The following is an 18,644-nucleotide window of genomic DNA, read 5'->3' on the forward strand; positions in this document are numbered from 1 at the left end:
CCCCCTTTCATTGATGGAATGAAACAATGATCGATGGAAATTCCTCGTTAAAATGTGTGACAAAATAAGATTTCCGCAAATTTAAGAAACGTTTTATCACAAATGGCAAATTTACTGTAAATGTTTCAAATTATCAAGTTCAAGACACCGCTCATGATATACATTGTAATTAACAAATTACGTCTTAATTACTCTTTGCATAAGACTTTGTTTACTGTTAATCGGTTAAATAAAAGTTTGTTTACTGTTGGTCCAAAACAAGAGTTTAATTTTTTCAAACTGTGCGCCTACAAAATTATTCCTGGATTCACCTCTTGAGCCTACGCAGCATAGATTTTCTCAGGCCCACCCAGTATATTTGTTCTCTTTCTACATTCCATCTCACACGACCAATCTCCAGACAATATCTACACCACGATATCTCTCAAAACGACAAAATACTGCCAAAATGGAATCACAAAAGCCAGACAACAGATTGGTTCACGAAGGGGTGTCCATCAACAAAGGTGAACTCGTTCCGCTGACTGATGAGTGCACCTCTAATTGGAAGCCTGTAAAATGACAGCATTATTAGAAAACGAGTCAATGATGAGGGGGCAGGAGAAACTGTCAAGGAAAAACAGGTCAGTCGGTCCGATTTTGGACGGCTTCAAAACAAACGTTTGGTTCTGTCATTAGAGCATGGCATGTTTGAATAAATTTATTTTACTGAGAAGCTGTCCAGTGATGGAAATTTTCACAGACTCTATCAGAAGTCTGAAGATTTGTACTATTATGTGAATGAACGGGGTAATGACTTCATGCAGATATCAAACCATACTGTAAAATCACTTCCTTTTGCGGGGAATTGCAACCCAAGCAAAAATAAGTGAATTTTTACAGTATTTATTACAACTGTTATCAACTTGAAGGTTCTAAATGCACGTGTCAACAGAAACAACCATTCTTGAATCTGTTTCTCCTAGCCCCTGATTGGTCAGACAATAATGATACGAGACTACGTCAAAACCACCTGACGATATTCTATCAAACCTGAAGTCAGATTCTGTCGAAATACGAAACTATGAAACAACGATTAGACGACAACAACAGGATCGTAACATCTGAAGCAACAACAACAAAGCACAACAACGAAGTCTGGGAAAAGGAAGGCAGACGTCCGTGTGAGTCATTCTGGGTGTAGTTTACAGCGGTGGGTATAGAGGGCGGGAAGTCGCGGCATCGCACTGAGGGAGGAAAGGCAACATATCACAACTGGCGCATGCATGCAACTGTCGGGGATGAAACAAAATCAAGAACGATAACAATAAATATAGGCAAGCACTTGGAGCATGCTACGTAAAACAGTCCCCGGTACCTGCTCTCACAGATCGGTAGTTGTTACTCTATTCTCGTCTACCACCAAATTTGTGCTATTATGCTCACTCGAGTTTTCATGCACATATGATCTGAAATATAGAGAAGAGGCCAATGCAGAAAAGTTGCTATGAAACATGACGTGAATCGACGGCGAAGTTGGCGAGGGCGGCATGTGCCTAACACACCGCCACAAGTGATTGGTGCATTCATGAAGAAGGGCGTGCGCACAGACCGCCGAGACGGGCGGGCGACAGTCTAAACCAAGATAGACACGAGTGTGATAGTACGTAGTGGTTTGATAGACGAAACAAAAAGACTAGACATGTGACGGGGTGAGGAAAGAAAAAAACAGATCCACAAAGTGACACTGAACATTTTTACAAAGCACATGCACTCCATATTTGCTTACAAATTTCATATAACAAACTGGACATGGAAATCTAGACCGTTTATGGAACCAACTTTAAAATGGAACGTCCACCGAATAATCGTTTGTATTATTCATACACTGCCTTTTTCTTTGTCAACTTTTCTGCAATAGTCCCTTCACGCGTGAGTGAGAGCCTGAATTTGCGTTGAAACATGCAGGCATTGCGCCAAAGTAAAAAATGTGCACAAATCTGGAAAGGCAGACAAAAGGCTGAACTCAAATCAAAGCATTGAAAAATATTAATGGAAAAAAATGACACACCTTTCCTCTAAAACTAACTGATAACTATTTTAGCGGTGCCATGTTCAAAACTATGCATGCGTTGTTTCCCATGCAGCCCTTTCTACTCGGTACCGTAAGCCATAGCCGCAATGGTATCGTATCCCATTTGAATGAATTAGAGGCAGCAATACTTGACAAGATTACTGTGCAGCTGACTAGAAAGGTGAAGCATTTCGCTCCAATCTTCAAAACAAACCAATCGAATTTCAAAGAAATATATCCACCTCCGTCGTCTTATTCAAAATTGGATATTAAACGGTTGATTAGTTTGAAAGATTGTCAACAGAGAATTTTCCCGCTAGGACACATTAATGAACGTCGGGCTAACTCTGGTGGCTTTGAGTGCACCGTATTCATCATAGTGCTAACAAGATGGCTCAAATGCAAAAATATTTGCTGCTGTAATAACTTTGATGTGCTAACTGAGGGGTCGGGGAAAAAAATGGGTAAGAAAATATTTTTCCAGAATGGTTAGTCTAGCGTTAAAAAGGATGAAGCCTTAGATGTAAAGGCAGAATTGAAACAGAAATATGATTAATATGGATATCTTTCTGGCAGGGCTGAGGTCACCAACACAAGGCTGAGTCAACTTCAACTGAACAAGAGACATCGAAGTCCATTCAAAGACAAAAGAGGAGCAGCAGTTCCCTGATGTGCAATCCTTGCTTCATTCACCTCAGCTTTTCAAACTCCTTGTAACCAAGGTGTTTCAGAACAGACAACCATCAGGTACCTATCCGGCACTGTATCTATAGTTTGGTCAGTAGTGAACCCACCAAATACAGAAGAACTGCCCGAAGTTGACAAAGACCACTGAGATATCGCAGTTGCAGATATTCTCCTCTCCTTCTAGGGGGAAGGTGGTGAACAACTACAAATACTACGCAAGGTCAGTGAGAACTGCCAGTGACTCACTCCATTAATCAGCGCAAGCACCAAAAGATTTCAACAATGACAAAAAGTGATGCGGAGGACAGGAATGCCACGAGGGATACAGGACGTTTGATGTTGACGAGACCAAAGGAGCTTGATTGCCAGCGGAACCTGCATACAGGTCTACAATAGCATCATTAGAAGTCATCTACGTCTAAACACCAGAGTAATTAGTTCTGTCAAAGTTTACTCAACATCATGGATGTGCCATCATTAGAGGAAAACATCCAGAGGGATCGTTTCCTAGAATTGTTGTCATTTGGCGATTTGATGTGTAATGTTGGTTACTACTAATGGGAGACTTGGAGAGTGGGTCATGCAGCTTACAAAAAGCAAAATGATGTCTACGGGTGGCATCTCTAGAACAAGCAAGAGGTGGGTGTCAAGAACACAAATCTTAGACCAGCAAGAGGAGAGTGTCATGAAGTCTACGGGTGGCACCTCTAGAACCATTAAAGCAGGGTTTCATGAAGCCTTATTTGGAAAAAGTCTAGGAACAGCAAGACAGAAATGTTACAAGTCCAAGGTTGGCCACTCTGGGATCAGCAAGAGGAGAGCGTCCTGAAGTCTATGGGCACCTCTAGAACTAGCAAGAGGAGAGTGTCTTGAAGTCTACGGGTGGAACCTCTAGAACAAGCAAGAGGAGGATGTCAAAAAGTCTATTGGGGACAAGTCTAGGACCAGCAAGAGGAGGGTGTCATGATGTCTATGGGTGGCAAGTCTAGAACCAGCAAGGGGAGGGCGACAAGCCTATGAGTGGCACTTCTTGAACCAGGATGATACAACTGCTATAAGTCCATGAATAGAATGGTAACGGGAAGTCGATCCTCATACTTCCAGCCGACAAAGCTCACACACAAAAAGGTATCTCAGAACAGGTGATTCAGACAGATGAGGAGGAGCAGAGATCTAACAATATGACCGTTTGTGACCCTATGGATCATCGTATCAAAATAATCGCCAAACATATTACAGGAAATGCGAGCTATTTTTAAGAAATATTATCTCTTTTACAAAGCTAGAGGATATTAACGAAATCCAGGGGAAAAAAGACAAAAAAGAATTTTCTATCTGTTAATAATAAAGTATATGCTTTTTGAACTTCGAGGGATTATGATGCACGAAAAAACCATTTCAATAAATACTTAGAGCTTTTTTCTCTCAGTGATAAGTTGTCATAAGGTTTCAAATGATATCAACTTTTAGATCAGGTTTTATTTTGTTTGTCCCTCTCTCCGTATTGCGTTCAAAGTGAAAGGGATAAAATGAGGTGCTAAAAGCTGACATCAATGGGGGCAGGGTTTCAGATGGATGGGAGTCAGGAATGGAAGGGAGGAAATATCTCCACCTCATAAACATTGAAGGATCAAGTATACAGATAATAGATGTGGAGGCCGGATATGGTGAGGATGCTTTTCAACTGAACGAAGTGAAAGAATTCTGATCTTTAGATATAAGATCCACAGCAAAAAGCGAAGTTGGCTTCCTTCGAGAATATTGATAAATGAGACAAGAAACACGTCTGCTGTCTGTATTTGTACCTATCATGTTACGATTCAGAAAATGCGTCAGTGAAAGTGTGTGTAACTGGATACTACTGGCCAGCACGTGAAAATGAAAATTTATGAAAGCAAACAGAAAGTGTCAAGTTTAAGGAGATTGCTTGAATTGACCCTCTTCCAAATATTCTGTCTGTTCCACATTCAAAAACTTCCAAATTATTACTGGTATGGACTTCTGCCTATACAGAGCAGACATTCAAGAAAATCCCCCAAATGATGCTGTCCAGTTTATACAAGGAGTTGACAACTTAAGTTCCATCAAATCTTTGAAACTTTCAAGGTATTGTTAACTCTACCAGAAGTTTATCACTGGGTCGTCTGCTAGCTTCAAGGAACATGTGGAAGGGGAATGGTCCATGCCAGGATTAGTCAAAAATTGGTGTCTCTTTATCGGATCATTCCAGCTTCTGAGCAGACGTCATGCACTTTAACAACAACATCCCCAAATCAATGTCATTGAAAGCATTGTTCTTTTGGCCCGATAGTTCAAAAGTTATCAACTCCATCAAAAGGATACTTTTGAAAACTTCAAGGTATTGTTAGCTTTGGCAGAAGTTACACCATTGGGTCACCTGCTTGCTTCCTGGGATCGTCTGCTGGCCTCCCACTGAGCAGACGATGGGTCCCCAAACATCAAGGGAGGAGTTCACAAGGAATACAAGTTATTTGAGCAAGTCTATCAGCATCTCTGATATCTCTCTCTCCGTATACCCCACAGGTGAACGGAGGAAACTCGAGCGTAAATGACAACGTTTGCAAACTTGGAAAAAAACTCCCAGTTCCTTGGGAATCGCATCCGAATTCTGTTGGTAATTCTCGGTGAACACTTCACTTCTAACTAGAAAACTGATCAAAGCTTTGTAGTCAGGAGATCAAACCCCGTGCCAAAGTAAGACTCAAGGCTTCTGCTCCTTCTAGATGAGTGGACGGCTTTGAGCGAGCACTTCACACGGCACATACCTTGGGAGAAGCGCCATGTGACGCCGAATTTGAACCCATCATATAACTATCAAATATAAATATCATATTATCACGGTACACACATCAGTGACATCTAATCTTCGGGATAAGATGTTAAACAAGGAAGGATTACGTGGAAACTATTGCAAGTGCTTGCACCTGAAGGGGGGTCCCACTCTCAGCGGGATAAGCACAAACAAAGCCATCAAGAAGAGTGAAGTCTTCCTTTTCTACTTCACAGTAACTTAACCCCACCTGAGCAGAAAACAGACACATGGCTGTTGTTATCAATGACGCAATTTACTCAAAAATTGCAACATGAAAAGGAAATTTCATTGACTGAAAGTCAAAAGAAATGTTGGCCCTTTTATAGTCTTGTCGACAAAATGCCAGCAATACCCGTGGATTGCCTTACCTAGAGTTCAGGCCCAAAATCAGAATGATTCTGGCAACCATCTTATATGTTGGCAGTGCCATGGTCTTCTTCACTCTAAGATCTCCTTATTTTGCAACATTTAATTTGGTCCGACCCAAACCAATATCAAAATGTCTTGAAGCACTTTTCGACAAAAGCTGACAATTTCATCCGGGTTACCCACAAGTCTTCTTCCTCACAACAGGAGATTTGATCATTGCCAATTTGGCTCAACACTGCTTTAAGGAATGGCGGAAATTCCGTCTAATTTTATTGTCTATTTCCAAAGAAATTAGAATGCACGAGGACCATTTCCACATACGTCACTTTTCATTTCCTGCTGCTTTCAACACCGTCGCAATGACACTAAGTTTCAACCCTTGTCATCTCTTTCATCGAAGCCTACCTCAAGGCATGAGCGATTTTTTGTCCACATCACAAAGGTCGTGCTGTGTTTTAATTCCTCTTAATTAACTCTAGTCGCAGGGAGATGAAAAAGGTATTGAGGAGAATGAGACCTAATAGGGCACTGAGCTGAGTGGAATGAGAGACCAATAGGCCAGCGATCTGATGAGAATTAACCCTCAGTGACCATGGACAATCTGCATGGTCACTTGTCTGACAGAAACAGACTCCCTAAAATGACCTGATATAATCTTTAAAACCAATACCTCCTAATATCACCCAAATACAAACTGAATCCAAAAAAGTTGAGTACACCAAGTCACCACTAGGTGCCTCTACTGTCTTTCCATACTGGCCCAAACAACTTCTTGTCGTAGGACCAAAATCAATGACGGCTATTTCTACCAATATTTTAGAAAGAAATGAACCTGGCTTTGAAAAAGAATTGGATTTCTAGAAGCAAACATGGATTTGAACAACATAGTTCTAGGATGTCTAGTGATTAGTAAGAAGTAACCTCTAGACTATGGCTACGGATGTAAAATAGAGTGCACCAAAGATTCTAGACTCCCAAAAATGTTCTGATGTGGGGGGGGGGCTTAAGTAATGAGTATCGCCAGGGGACTATTTAAATTCAAGAGCAATGCCTTTTACCACGGCAGTCATTTTGGAGAACGTCTGAAACGCCATCTATGATGCGAACCAAGCACCTTTTTTCTTCATTTTCTAACCAAGCAGTCTGCATTCTCCAACAAAGCGTTTCTTCAATCTTGTCTAGAATCTTGGGCAAATTCCACACACCAAAGTTGAAAACACAAAACGTGACACAGGGTGGTACTTACCGGCAAGGTTTGCACCACTGGCCTTGGTGTTCTACCCCGAACCGCGCTCGACACTTTTTGGGATTGGTACACTCTGAAAAAGCAATGCATACATTTGAAATTTTTTCCAAAAGAGTTGAGGAAACAACTGTAAACCCCATTCTCTTTGCTAAACTAGGAATATTGGATAACACAATATTCTGGATATTACCACCTTATTCGGGATATGATATGTACGGTATCAAAATCTTTGAAATATCACATTATTTAGGACATCAAAATAATTGTGATATTACGATATTTAGGATATCTAAATATTTGGGATATCATATCATTTAGGATGTCTAAATATTTGGAATATCTTGATACTAATTTAGAACATCACAATAATTGTGATATCATAATATTTAGGATATCTAAATATTTGGGATATCATATCATTTAGGATATCTAAATATTTGGGATATCATGATACTAGGATATTACAAAATTTGGGCCATCATATTTCAGGATACTTCATTCCAAATCAGTTGGTGAATTGATCAGAGCTTGAAAATCACTCTCAATATAATTTCAAGCACTATTTATAATTTGTAGATAGCTGAAGTTAGGTTGCAAATACAATGGGGTTTACATATAACTGGAAGAAAAATATCAATTAGCACACTGATGATCTAAAATATCTACCAAGTTAATATCTACCAATGTATATGTAATGATGAAATGAACTGATTAAAGAATTAATTTGAAACCTCTGCCACGAATTCAAAATAGGCGAGTTTTAAGATGAGGTGAGTGCATGGGGTATAAGGGTCTCAAAAATTTGAAAACAGTTAATTTTACTAAGTAATTCATTCGTCCGAGATAAATATCCGGGATTAAAATTGTTGTTTCATTCGAACATTTTCAATGGCGCTGCATGAATCACATATTCCTCATCGTCGAAGTGACCTCGTTGATTTATGACTAACTTGGTCCCACCCACTTTCTTGGTTCACTCCCCTCTCTCGCTCAACGGCTGCTGGGCAAAAATCAATATCTTCTGACAGATCAAGAAATACCAAGCAGAGACCAGATGATGCAGTCAGTTATGACTAAGTCACGGCTGTTTCAGGATGATTCAAATTTTGGGTACCGAGGAGCGGCGGGCAGGTTAGGTTTTGCATAATCAGGGTATTACTCAATTGATTCAGACAGAAAACTGACAAATTAGAAATTCAATATAAAAATAGCCTTGCATGCACACGAATTTCACCAAAGTCACCATTTTAAAACTCATAGCAATTTTAATAGGAGAATTCAAACAGTTGGGTAGCAGTAATCATCCACTGGGGAAAGCTGTGCATCAGCAAGACACAAGTCTCCTCATTTCTGACCAAAAAGTGCCAAATTCATCCAACCTCAATATTTTGGTTTTCAATATTTTGATTTCAAGTGTAATATCGACACTACCTGACCAAATTGTTTAATTTCCTCAAACTCACACCCATTTTAGAGATTAAAATGTGTATTCTAAGAAAGGTCAAGCAGGATCGTTGCAGCATGAGTTTAATATTCTGTCAACATGGTCAATTATGTCGGAAGGGTACAGTTCTGGTTAAATCTTATCAAATTCCCCATGCATTCAAAACTGGCATCATTCAACTGTTTGTACATTTCAAGCACCAAAGCAATGACTCTTAAAGCAAGCTTCACTATATTTAAGGCAAAGCCAACACTTAATGCCATCTCTTAACTCTTGGAAAGAAAAAGCCACAATTCCAACAAGTTTAAGATTTTCAACGTAAAACATTTGTTCCCTTCTAAAATTTTTGGGTGTGATATTGTCAGCTAATCTGCCATCATATTTCGAAATTTCGTTTCCGAACAAAAGCTGCTGTCATCTGAATAATTTTCTGATCATAAGATCCAACGTGAATGACAAGGCTTTTTTCCACATTCATTAACCTCAAGGCCAGAACATGTGATCATTTAAATCTTCTAGAAAGTAGTAATTAATTACTTCTGGAACATTCAAGAAAACAACCACAAAATACACACACGACAGTAAGTACAATATTCTAATTCCGTAAAATATGCATATCATATCAAGTTCATAAAAGAAAGCAATAAATGGCGGTTATATGACACAAATGAAGACAACATCCAGTGAATCGGTTCCAGTCTTTGCCAAGAGCTCAGAGGTCAAAGGTGAAAGGTTACAGGCCATAAGCAGCCACTCTACCTGTCCCTTTCAAATCAAGATCGTCCGTCGGCCGCGTTTTGCGCTTTTTCCGTTTGCTGTGTGTGGCGTAGTTATCACGAGCCGTCCACGTAGGATACAACTGCATGTGAAGCTCTTTTTCTTTTTTGGCCATTTCATAGTATTTTGCTTGTTCAGACCTGTCTAATTCATGCCACTGAAACAAAATCATAAAAGCTCTGCATTACTCAGTCGAACTCGGAACGCCAGACTGTACCTGATGATGCAGGATCGGCAGACTCTGATGACGCTCGCTTTCGCTTTTTCCGCTTGCTGTGTTTGGAATAGTTGTCTCTAGCACTCCAACCGGGGTAAAGCTGCATGTGAAGTTCTTTTTCTTTTCGGGCCATATCGTAATATTTTGCCTGTTCTGATCTGTCTAACGTATGCCACTGAAATGAACCAGCGTGAGGCTTAGTTTGTTAGGTGTGGGAGCTAAGAGGGTTAGTGCGTGATCAGACACCCAACACGGTTAGTGCGATCCAGGAGAGCCAGCGCAGCAAACACAGCAGAACGGAGCAAGGAAAGGACCAGGCAAACACGACTAGTCCTCTACCAATCCCACAGCAGCCGGCATAGTTCAGGCCTTTTCGAGTCAGTCAGATAATGCCGTTCATTGTTCCTCTTTCAAAAGACTGAAACCAAACGGAGTCCCACAAGCGATGGGCGGCCAACAGCGGATGTCGACCGCCAATCGGATGTGGGCGGGAAATCTATTCTAACACTGAAAAGGAAACAAATAACGGCATCATATGACTTCGAAAAACTCCAAAAGATCCAAACAGTACCTTGCGCCATGGCATCAGTTGAGATTGGTAACTTCTTCCCTTTTTTCCGTTTGGTGTGTTTGGCGTAGCTGTCCCGGGCGCTCCAACCCGGGTATAGCTGCATGTGGAGTTCTTTTTCCTTTCTCGCCATTTCGTAATATTTAGCCTGTTGCGATCTGTCTAGTGCATGCCACTGAAAGGGAGAGTTAAGACTATAGACCTGTTCATCAATCTGGTCACTCCTCCAACGATGACAAAACTAAAGGTACACGAAGTGAAATCAAATTGAGGGAAGGAAAAATAAGAAGATTCCATTTGAAGAAGGGAATGTTTGACCACAGAAATCCAAACCGAAATCGTTTTTGGAATGGGGAAGTAACATTGATCAGTGTCAACCCAATAAATTGGCTGATGAGGTGTTTGGACACCGACCTCATCACCAAGGAAATCTCATCAAATATAAAACTGCAGTTCATACTCAAAATGTTGCAGAAGATTTTAAGTTCAATTTTGGATAATATGATCATTCACGTTTGACCACCTTTGTTTTCCAAATTCATTTGAATGACCAATGGAAATGAAGCAATAACCAAAAAAATTTGCTTATTTTCAAAGCTGGAGAGAAGAGACATTTCTACCAACTGGGTTGGAAAAATTCTAAGCCCGGTCATCTGGAAAGTGGCCGGTTGGATTAGATGGCTATTCACACCAGAATCCTGCTGTTATGACGATTTTGCCACAAGAGATGAAAATCTTCAAGTGGTCATCTCCGGGATTGCTACAGAATTGTTGCCTAAGCTTTTGCCATTCAGGCGAGATATTTTTCAACATTCTGCAGAATAACCAAACCGATAAAAATTGTGCATCGCCAAAAAGTGGCTAATGTGCACTTAGAATCAATGGATGCAGACGGTACGTCGGATACGTAAACTGGAAGATATGGGCATGATTTGATGCAAATAAAGAAATCTTCAAATGGGGCCTGAACTTGAGAATTTGAAGCTGGAGGACATATTTTGAAAGATTTAAAAAAAAAAAACACTAAAGTTTGTTAGAAAGAGCATGCAGGAATGATGAACAGATCTAAAGTGACGGGCAAGCCTGAACTAAATGGGATCGCAACACAGACAGTGAGAATGAACGGACGACATTCAGGGAAAAATCATATTCAGAAGAGCTGGAAATAAATAACATTATTGACACTAAAATAGAGAGAGTGGAGAATGATTTCAAACTCAAAAAGACAAAAGTACAAATTCGGAGGAAAATGACAAATTTGTAGAGAATGATATGGAGTATTTTGACGTCATCGACCAATTTTACGAGGAGCAGATTCAAAGCTGAGAATATGACGCCATGATTGCAAATGAGAGAAATTACTGAAAATAAAGGATTAAAAATGAATAAACACAGACAGTAGAATTATCCAATAATGACTATTTAGGTTGAAGCTTTTTGAGCATCAATTGCAATTAATGAGCTGGAGGGTGTGTATGTCAATTTTGCTAAAAGTGTCATATTTCTGACATGATTATAATTTTCTAGAGTCAAATGTATCCATCTATAATTCAATGATACCACCAACCGTAATGCATGTTGGCAGGATCTTATCACACAAATCCACTCACAAAATAACGCATGTTCGCAAGATCTTATCATATGAATTCCACGTTTTTCGCTGCACGGCAATATCTCTTCAGATCAAACACGTCACGTGTCAGCTTGACACGGGCAAGACTCGGTGTCACGGGCCATTCACGTCTTATCAAAACACTGCCACTGATCGCTAATGATACTTCTGACACCTTAACTTATCATTTTGTTATGGCGGACTTTCATCCATCAAATAACCGCCATTTTATGCACGTTAATTTCCTCCGAGCGAGATTCTCTAAGAGCGTCAATGACATTGGGCTCAATCTCAATCTCGATGGGAAAACCAGACGTAAAAGGCTCAGAAACAAAACTGCCTGTGAATAAATCAGAGTCTCTCATTCAAGGAATCATTTGTGTAGAATTCAAATAGATTTCGCTAATTTGTGGTTTTTAGATCCTGAGGCACCCTGCGATGCCATATCCATTCATATGCCAAGATTCCATGTAACAACAGGGCGGTTCTTTTGTCTCTTTGAAATGAGACAAGAGTATAGAGACCAATGTTGCTATACTACAGTAAATGCGTTGATAATACAAGTTTAATGAAATCAGCCCCTCAAGTCGAAGAGCGAGATTTTATTAAATGGGGTCTGTTCTTTTGTTTCTACAAAATGAGACTGCAGTTTGGAAGTTGATAAAATGTATGCAACTTTATTTGTGTTAATAATTACATGTAACTATATGTGTCTGTGGACTGGGGTTTCTTTCTCAAAACGAAACTTAGTACGGAGCCAAAAAGGTTTTATGAAAGAGAGAGAATTCATTGAAAATAATGCGAGTTTTTGACGATTAAACCACCAAGGGTTTGCCAGAATCAAAAGAAAATTGAAAAGCGAGTGAAAATTGTGAGAATCGTTTCCTCAGGGAGTGCGATTATGCGACATTAGGCCAGATGAAAGAAGAACAGCGAACCATTACAATCTCCATCGCTGGGGTCTTTCCATACACCTTGTATGTACATCTGCGCGACTCTGTTGCTGTAGGATACACTTGTGCAAGAGTCCACGCCTTGTTACCCAAAACCCTACAATTTGTGAAGTTCTCAAATACTAGATTTTCTGTTCAGAATTTTCACCAGTGTTGTTGACGATCGAGTTTCAGCCTAACACTCGTATTCCCTTTCGTTCGGAAAAAAGTCAACGTGTCGGTAAAAAGTCAACGTGCGTAGTTTGCAGGTATAATAAGTGTCTCTCTGGAGGCAACAATTACACTAGTCGAGTTTGATTACGCGTTACGAAAATAAGATGTAATTGGATGAGGCGAATTGTGTTGGAAAATGAAGTGATAGTACACTGAAAGCAGGTATGTACAGAAATAAGGAGATTACAGAAGATGACTGTTGTGAAGTTTAAGTACACTCGAGACTTTAACGTTATTTTCAATAACATTTGCAATCAGAAGTATACTTTTTTCATTCCTAAAAGCCACTAGGACAGATATCTCTGGCACAAAGTAGTAAGAACAGTCATTTCACTTCACATATTTGGTCAGTCCAGCATCTTTTTCCAACTTATATCACGTCCAAGCTAAAAGTACATAACTTTTTTCTTAAAGGAGAGACCCGGTTCATTTTTTCCAAAAAGGGAGAGAAGCAATTATCGCAGCATAAAAACACTTACTTTTCTTCCTAATATTTGGTTAATAGCCGCCGATTCTTTGAGTGTACATTCGGCCACCACTTGTGCCCGCATTTCTTTCATAAATAACATGAAGGCGTTGAGCGGTTTCTTTATATGAGGTTTCTTCTTTTCTGGTTCTGGCTGCTCGACTTGGTCATGCCGAACCTGGTCATGGCCTGGATGGTGCCTGAAATGTGCAGCGCTGAAATTAGAATTTTGTCACGCTTGTTGAGACAACACTTTCTCCCCTCGTGCCTATCCGTTCAGAAGAAACTCTTCACCGTTCTCATTACAAGTACATGTATGTCAGCCTGCGACTTTTTGTCAACTTTCGACAAAATGCAGTATCTTTGCACTCGTACATGCCAAGGTGAAAGAAAATATCTTTCCATTTGCGTTTTGTGTTAAAATCACATCACAACTTAGAGGATCATCAAGAAAACTTAACGGTCAATAAAAATCTAAAGCTTCAACAATTCTCGACAGTTGCAGAAATGGCGATGACAGGAATTTTTATTTCTTTTTTGGTCCGAAAGCCTATTCCGTAGCCGAAGCTGGGATGAATTGAAAAGCAGTAAAAACTGAGCACAAATAGAAGGCAGGAAATCTTCCCAAATCTTACAGGAATTGACGCAATTTTTCACGAACCAACAGGATATCCCTGGAAATCCTCGGTAAGACTGACCATTCATAATGAGAGCGGTAAAAACGTCTCCAGAACGGATGGGAACAATGCCAGTAAAGTGCCTCACCTGAACTGGAACAAAATCATTCGCATTTCGAGTATAGAATTGTATGCGTGAGTTGGTTCAAGTTGGGGTGGATTGGCACGGTACAAAGAAACGATAACCATTGAATAATGCCCAAACTTGGGTGAGATTTTTCAACGAGTTCAGGAAGGCATTTTAGGGGAAAAAGACAGAAGTACAAGGTCACAACATGCATTATCATTACTCGCGAGATAGACAGCCATTTAACACAGATTTCGTTAAGAAAGTGAGAAAGGTTTTACAGATATTTTTAAAAGATTCTATAGTATTTCCACATAAGTCAGTTTGACAATGTAAGAGAGAAAGTAGAAGCAAGAATTTGAGATTAAGCCGTGCTTTCTTGACTTTCTAAAAGCGCGGCATAAAAACAATGTTTTTTTCAAATTACTTTGTGATTTTTGTTTAAATCGATATTTCTTTTTCAATTTCAAAAAGGTCAAAGAAATTAGTTCCAAAGTTGTTTTCCCAGACGTTCAGTCATTGATACCTTCAACATACAACACCATGTGTTTTTCCTCTTACTTTAAAAAACCTTCTTTGAATCTGACTTAGTGGAAAGATAGACCAGAAACGAAAGACAGATTCAGAAATAGATAAGAAATATTTTGAAAAAAAATCCAAAAAGGCATTATTCATAGGTTTTAGATACAATTTTGATATATATTCAAGCAAACAAAAGCACAATTTTCACATATTTCATATTTTGTTGTACAGACATCTATAGACACTAAGCCTTTGTGGCCTACTCACTGCATGCCATAGAGGAGATTGGAGTGTTCCCATAGCTTTTCCTCATCTAGTTGAAGGGAACCATTTCTAGAAATATCAAGATACCTTCTATTACATAAAGTTTGTCAGATGCTTGTGCTACTAGACTTGGTTGAGATCAACTTATTTTCTCCCTCTATAACTCTTTCATTGCAAACCCCCTTAGCCACCTGCTCATAACCCACTTGATATTGGTCTGATTGACCTGAAACTGAGTGCAAAGAGAAATGCCATGACGACTATGCCACTCCACACCGGCAGAGTTTGTACATGAAAGACAAATCTCTCCAAGCACAGATCCAGAGAATAAACGACAAATCTCTCTCTGCACAGTTCCAGAGACGGACGAACGCAATATATTGGCGTACCACTTAACATTGAAAACCCCAAGGAGACGATATTGCGTTATCTCCAAGTATTCTCCCCTCATTCCAAAGTATTGTCATGCCCAAACACAAACACTACCGACAAAATAAATTAAGTTTGTAATTTAAATTGCGCTTGTAGGCTGGGGACCTGACTGCTAAACTAGATTATGCGGGGCCTTAATGAGGCCATTTTGGATGTGGGGTTTGCGCTAATTCAACATAACCACAGAGAGGCTGCGTTCTCCTCCTTTTATCTTGTGTGCGACGGTAATAAAGAGAAACAATGCTTGTGGCATCGCCGATAATGACAAGATTGCCATTGAAGGATATTACTCCGGCTTATCATTAAACGGTTTCATCTCATTTGGACAAATACTGTAATTAAAACGGGAACAGTCCTATTTCAACAGACGCTGTGTTGTTGAATCTGACATTGGACCGATGTCACTTTTCTTTTGTTATGAAATTGTTTCTTCTTCAGGTTGTGACATACTGTCAGATACCATATCTCTTTTGATGGTTTTCACCAACCTGGCTGCTTGACACCTTGTACGCGAAGATGCACAGTAGAATATACCGTGCTGAGTGGAAGCAATTTTACCACTCGAGTTGGCCAAAAACAACAAAATTTTACATTTCTCAGACAATTTTGCAAATCGCATAATAAATAAATCGGTGCAAAAATTCAGCAGTTTACAGTAAAAATCAGTAGATAAAGATACTGCCTGACACTGAATGAGTTATAATAAGAGAAACTCTATCCGCTCATCGATTCGACATCGATTGCAGATATCCACATTATCGGCTAAAAACTTCTTCCGTTTGAAAATAGCTCTTGAACAATAGATGTTATTTTAGTGGTGAATGGCTTATACCAAGATATCCCAGTGGCTGCAATTCCAAGGTTTTTGTTTCAGTATTATCTCCCTGGTTCAACACTAATTCTTTGATCAAAGTCTGAATTATGAATGTAAGAAACTGTGTCAACACTGATGCCTCAGTTTTTTCAACACTTAGAAATTGGTAAAAATCTTCCGATACTTTTTGTTATGCAATATCCTCCTTTGTTAATTCATTTAGCAACCTTTTTTCAAATAGAACATAATAATTTTGGATATTTTCTCATTCTTCGGGTATCACTGCTGATATTAGCAGTTATTAGAAAATGAGGTTCCCTGAAGTCATCCTTTTAACGACACAATACCAGTAAAATATTTTGATATGTTTGGCGATGAACTTCCAAAGTTCAAGTTCCTTGCCCAAGAACATATAAATGGTCAGTGGAAAAGTTGCTCCCACTCTTCAGAACTTATATCAAGCCATGGGAGAATTGAGAAAAAAAATAGTACGGTAGAACCATGAGAGCATGTCAGGACACGTCATCAACTGTGCTTATCTGTCCAAAAAGAAAGGCGAAAAGGAGCAAGGAATTGATAAACTTAAACTCGGGTTACCTGTGATTCTCTTGTGCTTGTGATTGTGGAATTTCTTGTTTTGGTCCCGGTGTGATTATTGCTGGGTGTGGGACACTGTGGTGGACACCAGGGGGAGGGGGAATCAGACCCGGATGACCAAAGCGTAACGTTGAATTTGTGACTAATGATGAGGGGTAGGGCCCCCGGTACCCCGTCGACGTCACAGGATAACTAGGTGGACCTTGCCTGAAAAAGACGAAAGAAAAAGTTCGTTTTAAAATATTTTCTGGAAAACCATGTAAGAGAACTTTCGTGTCATTGTTCTCCCTTACTATATGTTAATTGCAATATCTGAAAGAAGGAATATTCTCAAACGTTACTCAAATCGTCATCATCATCATCTTCTTCATCATCATTTAACCATCTTCATTGTCGCTGACACTAAAATATGCACAAACGTCAAGATAAACAGAATGATAAGTTTATACCAAGAAGTATACAGTCATCCAAAAAGAACCGAGGGAAGACTTTCCAATAACTTATAACGTTCCCTGGCAACCGACAGAATGCTGCATATAAGAAAGTAACTAATTCTCCAGACATCGTGACGCAGTTACATAATGTCATTCTTTCTAACAAAATCATGAAATTCCCAAACAGGAATCTGATATTACGCCTACATTAACATATTTATAAGCTTTCATGGATGATCGCAACAAAATGACAAAATGACACATTTTCAAAGGGTCAGTGGAAATCTATATTTCACATGATAGTACTGTACGGAAATAAAAATAAGTGTGGACAGATTATAGGTCGGCAGACTCGACTCGATAATCAGAGAGATACCGTGCTGCTGTAATGCTCTGAGGTGACATGGCTGACATTGTTAACTTATCACTTTCCTTAAACAATTCTAAAGTACCTACAGAATGTTCAGCCAAGAAATAATGATAATCAGCTGAATAGGCCACCTTCAGTTCTTATTCTCATAAACAACAAACAATCATTTCGAATTTTAAAGTGAATTATTTGTATGATATTACCAGCAACAGCTTCCTAAGCAGTTACACATCCCATCCAGGCTTTTATAGCCGGAACCCTGAATTTTGGAAAATTAGTTGCCGAACCTGAGAGAAATCCAGAAAAATTAACACAGCTCCAAGTAAGCATATTAATTACCAACAGCACAAGCACCGTCTTTTCTGATATCCGTTTTTTTCACCAGATTTTTTAATCTTTGATTAATTTGTCAGGCCCTCTCTTGTTTCCACGGCAACAAGTTCGGATGCTATCCTCTTGTAACGCAACTACACAAAAGTACTTGTAAATGTTACAGGGACCAAATACTATATGCCAATAAAATCACATCTGATGTTGATTCACACATATTCTCAATTTCCTCTTACAATTTCAATTTCAATTTCTTCTGATTTAATACCAGTTAACTATTTCTTGCCATTATTTTCCAAGTGAGAAACATTTTCGAAAAAATTTACTTTGTCTCTCCTAATGCCTCCATAGCATCATGGCTTCCCTGCAAGCATCCACCCCCATGCTCATGACATCAAGATGATTTCTCCAGGGAAAGTGTTTTTAATCCCAGTGATTATACACGAAGCTAAAATATCATCTATGCTTTTGGCATTCTATGCACATAATAGGATTCTTGGTGATTTTATCGTGTCAATCATGATATCCTTGAAAGGGTCACGTCTTCATTATGATTGGAAGATTCTCCATCCAAACTAGACAACTCTATAGGGCCAAATTCATAAAGGGCGTTTAAGGGTTAGACGAGTGTAACTTCTCCCTGATCAGTTTCAGGGCCTATTCATATTCGGTGAAGATTTACATGAAGGACCTGAATCT

General features: G+C 39.4%; 1 protein-coding gene across 9 annotated transcripts in view; it reads right to left on the reverse strand.

Moving 5' to 3' along the window:
* Nucleotides 1-18,644, reverse strand: part of LOC135489670 (transcription factor 7-like 2) — a 212,262-nt gene that overhangs the window by 13,078 nt on the left and 180,540 nt on the right. For 2 of the 9 annotated variants that reach the window (XM_064775184.1, XM_064775132.1), the window contains 5 exons: nt 16,812-17,018; nt 14,972-15,055; nt 13,452-13,653; nt 9,627-9,801; nt 7,189-7,261 (listed from right to left, as the gene is read on the reverse strand). In XM_064775184.1, the coding sequence (XP_064631254.1) occupies nt 7,189-7,261; nt 9,627-9,801; nt 13,452-13,653; nt 14,972-15,055; nt 16,812-17,018 (741 nt within the window). Of the gene's footprint in view, nt 1-1,357; nt 1,449-7,188; nt 7,262-9,626; nt 9,802-10,197; nt 10,370-13,451; nt 13,654-14,971; nt 15,056-16,811; nt 17,019-18,644 lie in introns of those variants that run through there. The other 7 variants (XM_064775192.1, XR_010447198.1, XM_064775168.1 and 4 more) reach the window with 7 other exon arrangements.

This window comes from Lineus longissimus, chromosome 1, assembly GCF_910592395.1.
Source record: "Lineus longissimus chromosome 1, tnLinLong1.2, whole genome shotgun sequence".
In the NCBI taxonomy this organism is placed as follows: Eukaryota; Metazoa; Nemertea; class Pilidiophora; order Heteronemertea; family Lineidae; genus Lineus; species Lineus longissimus.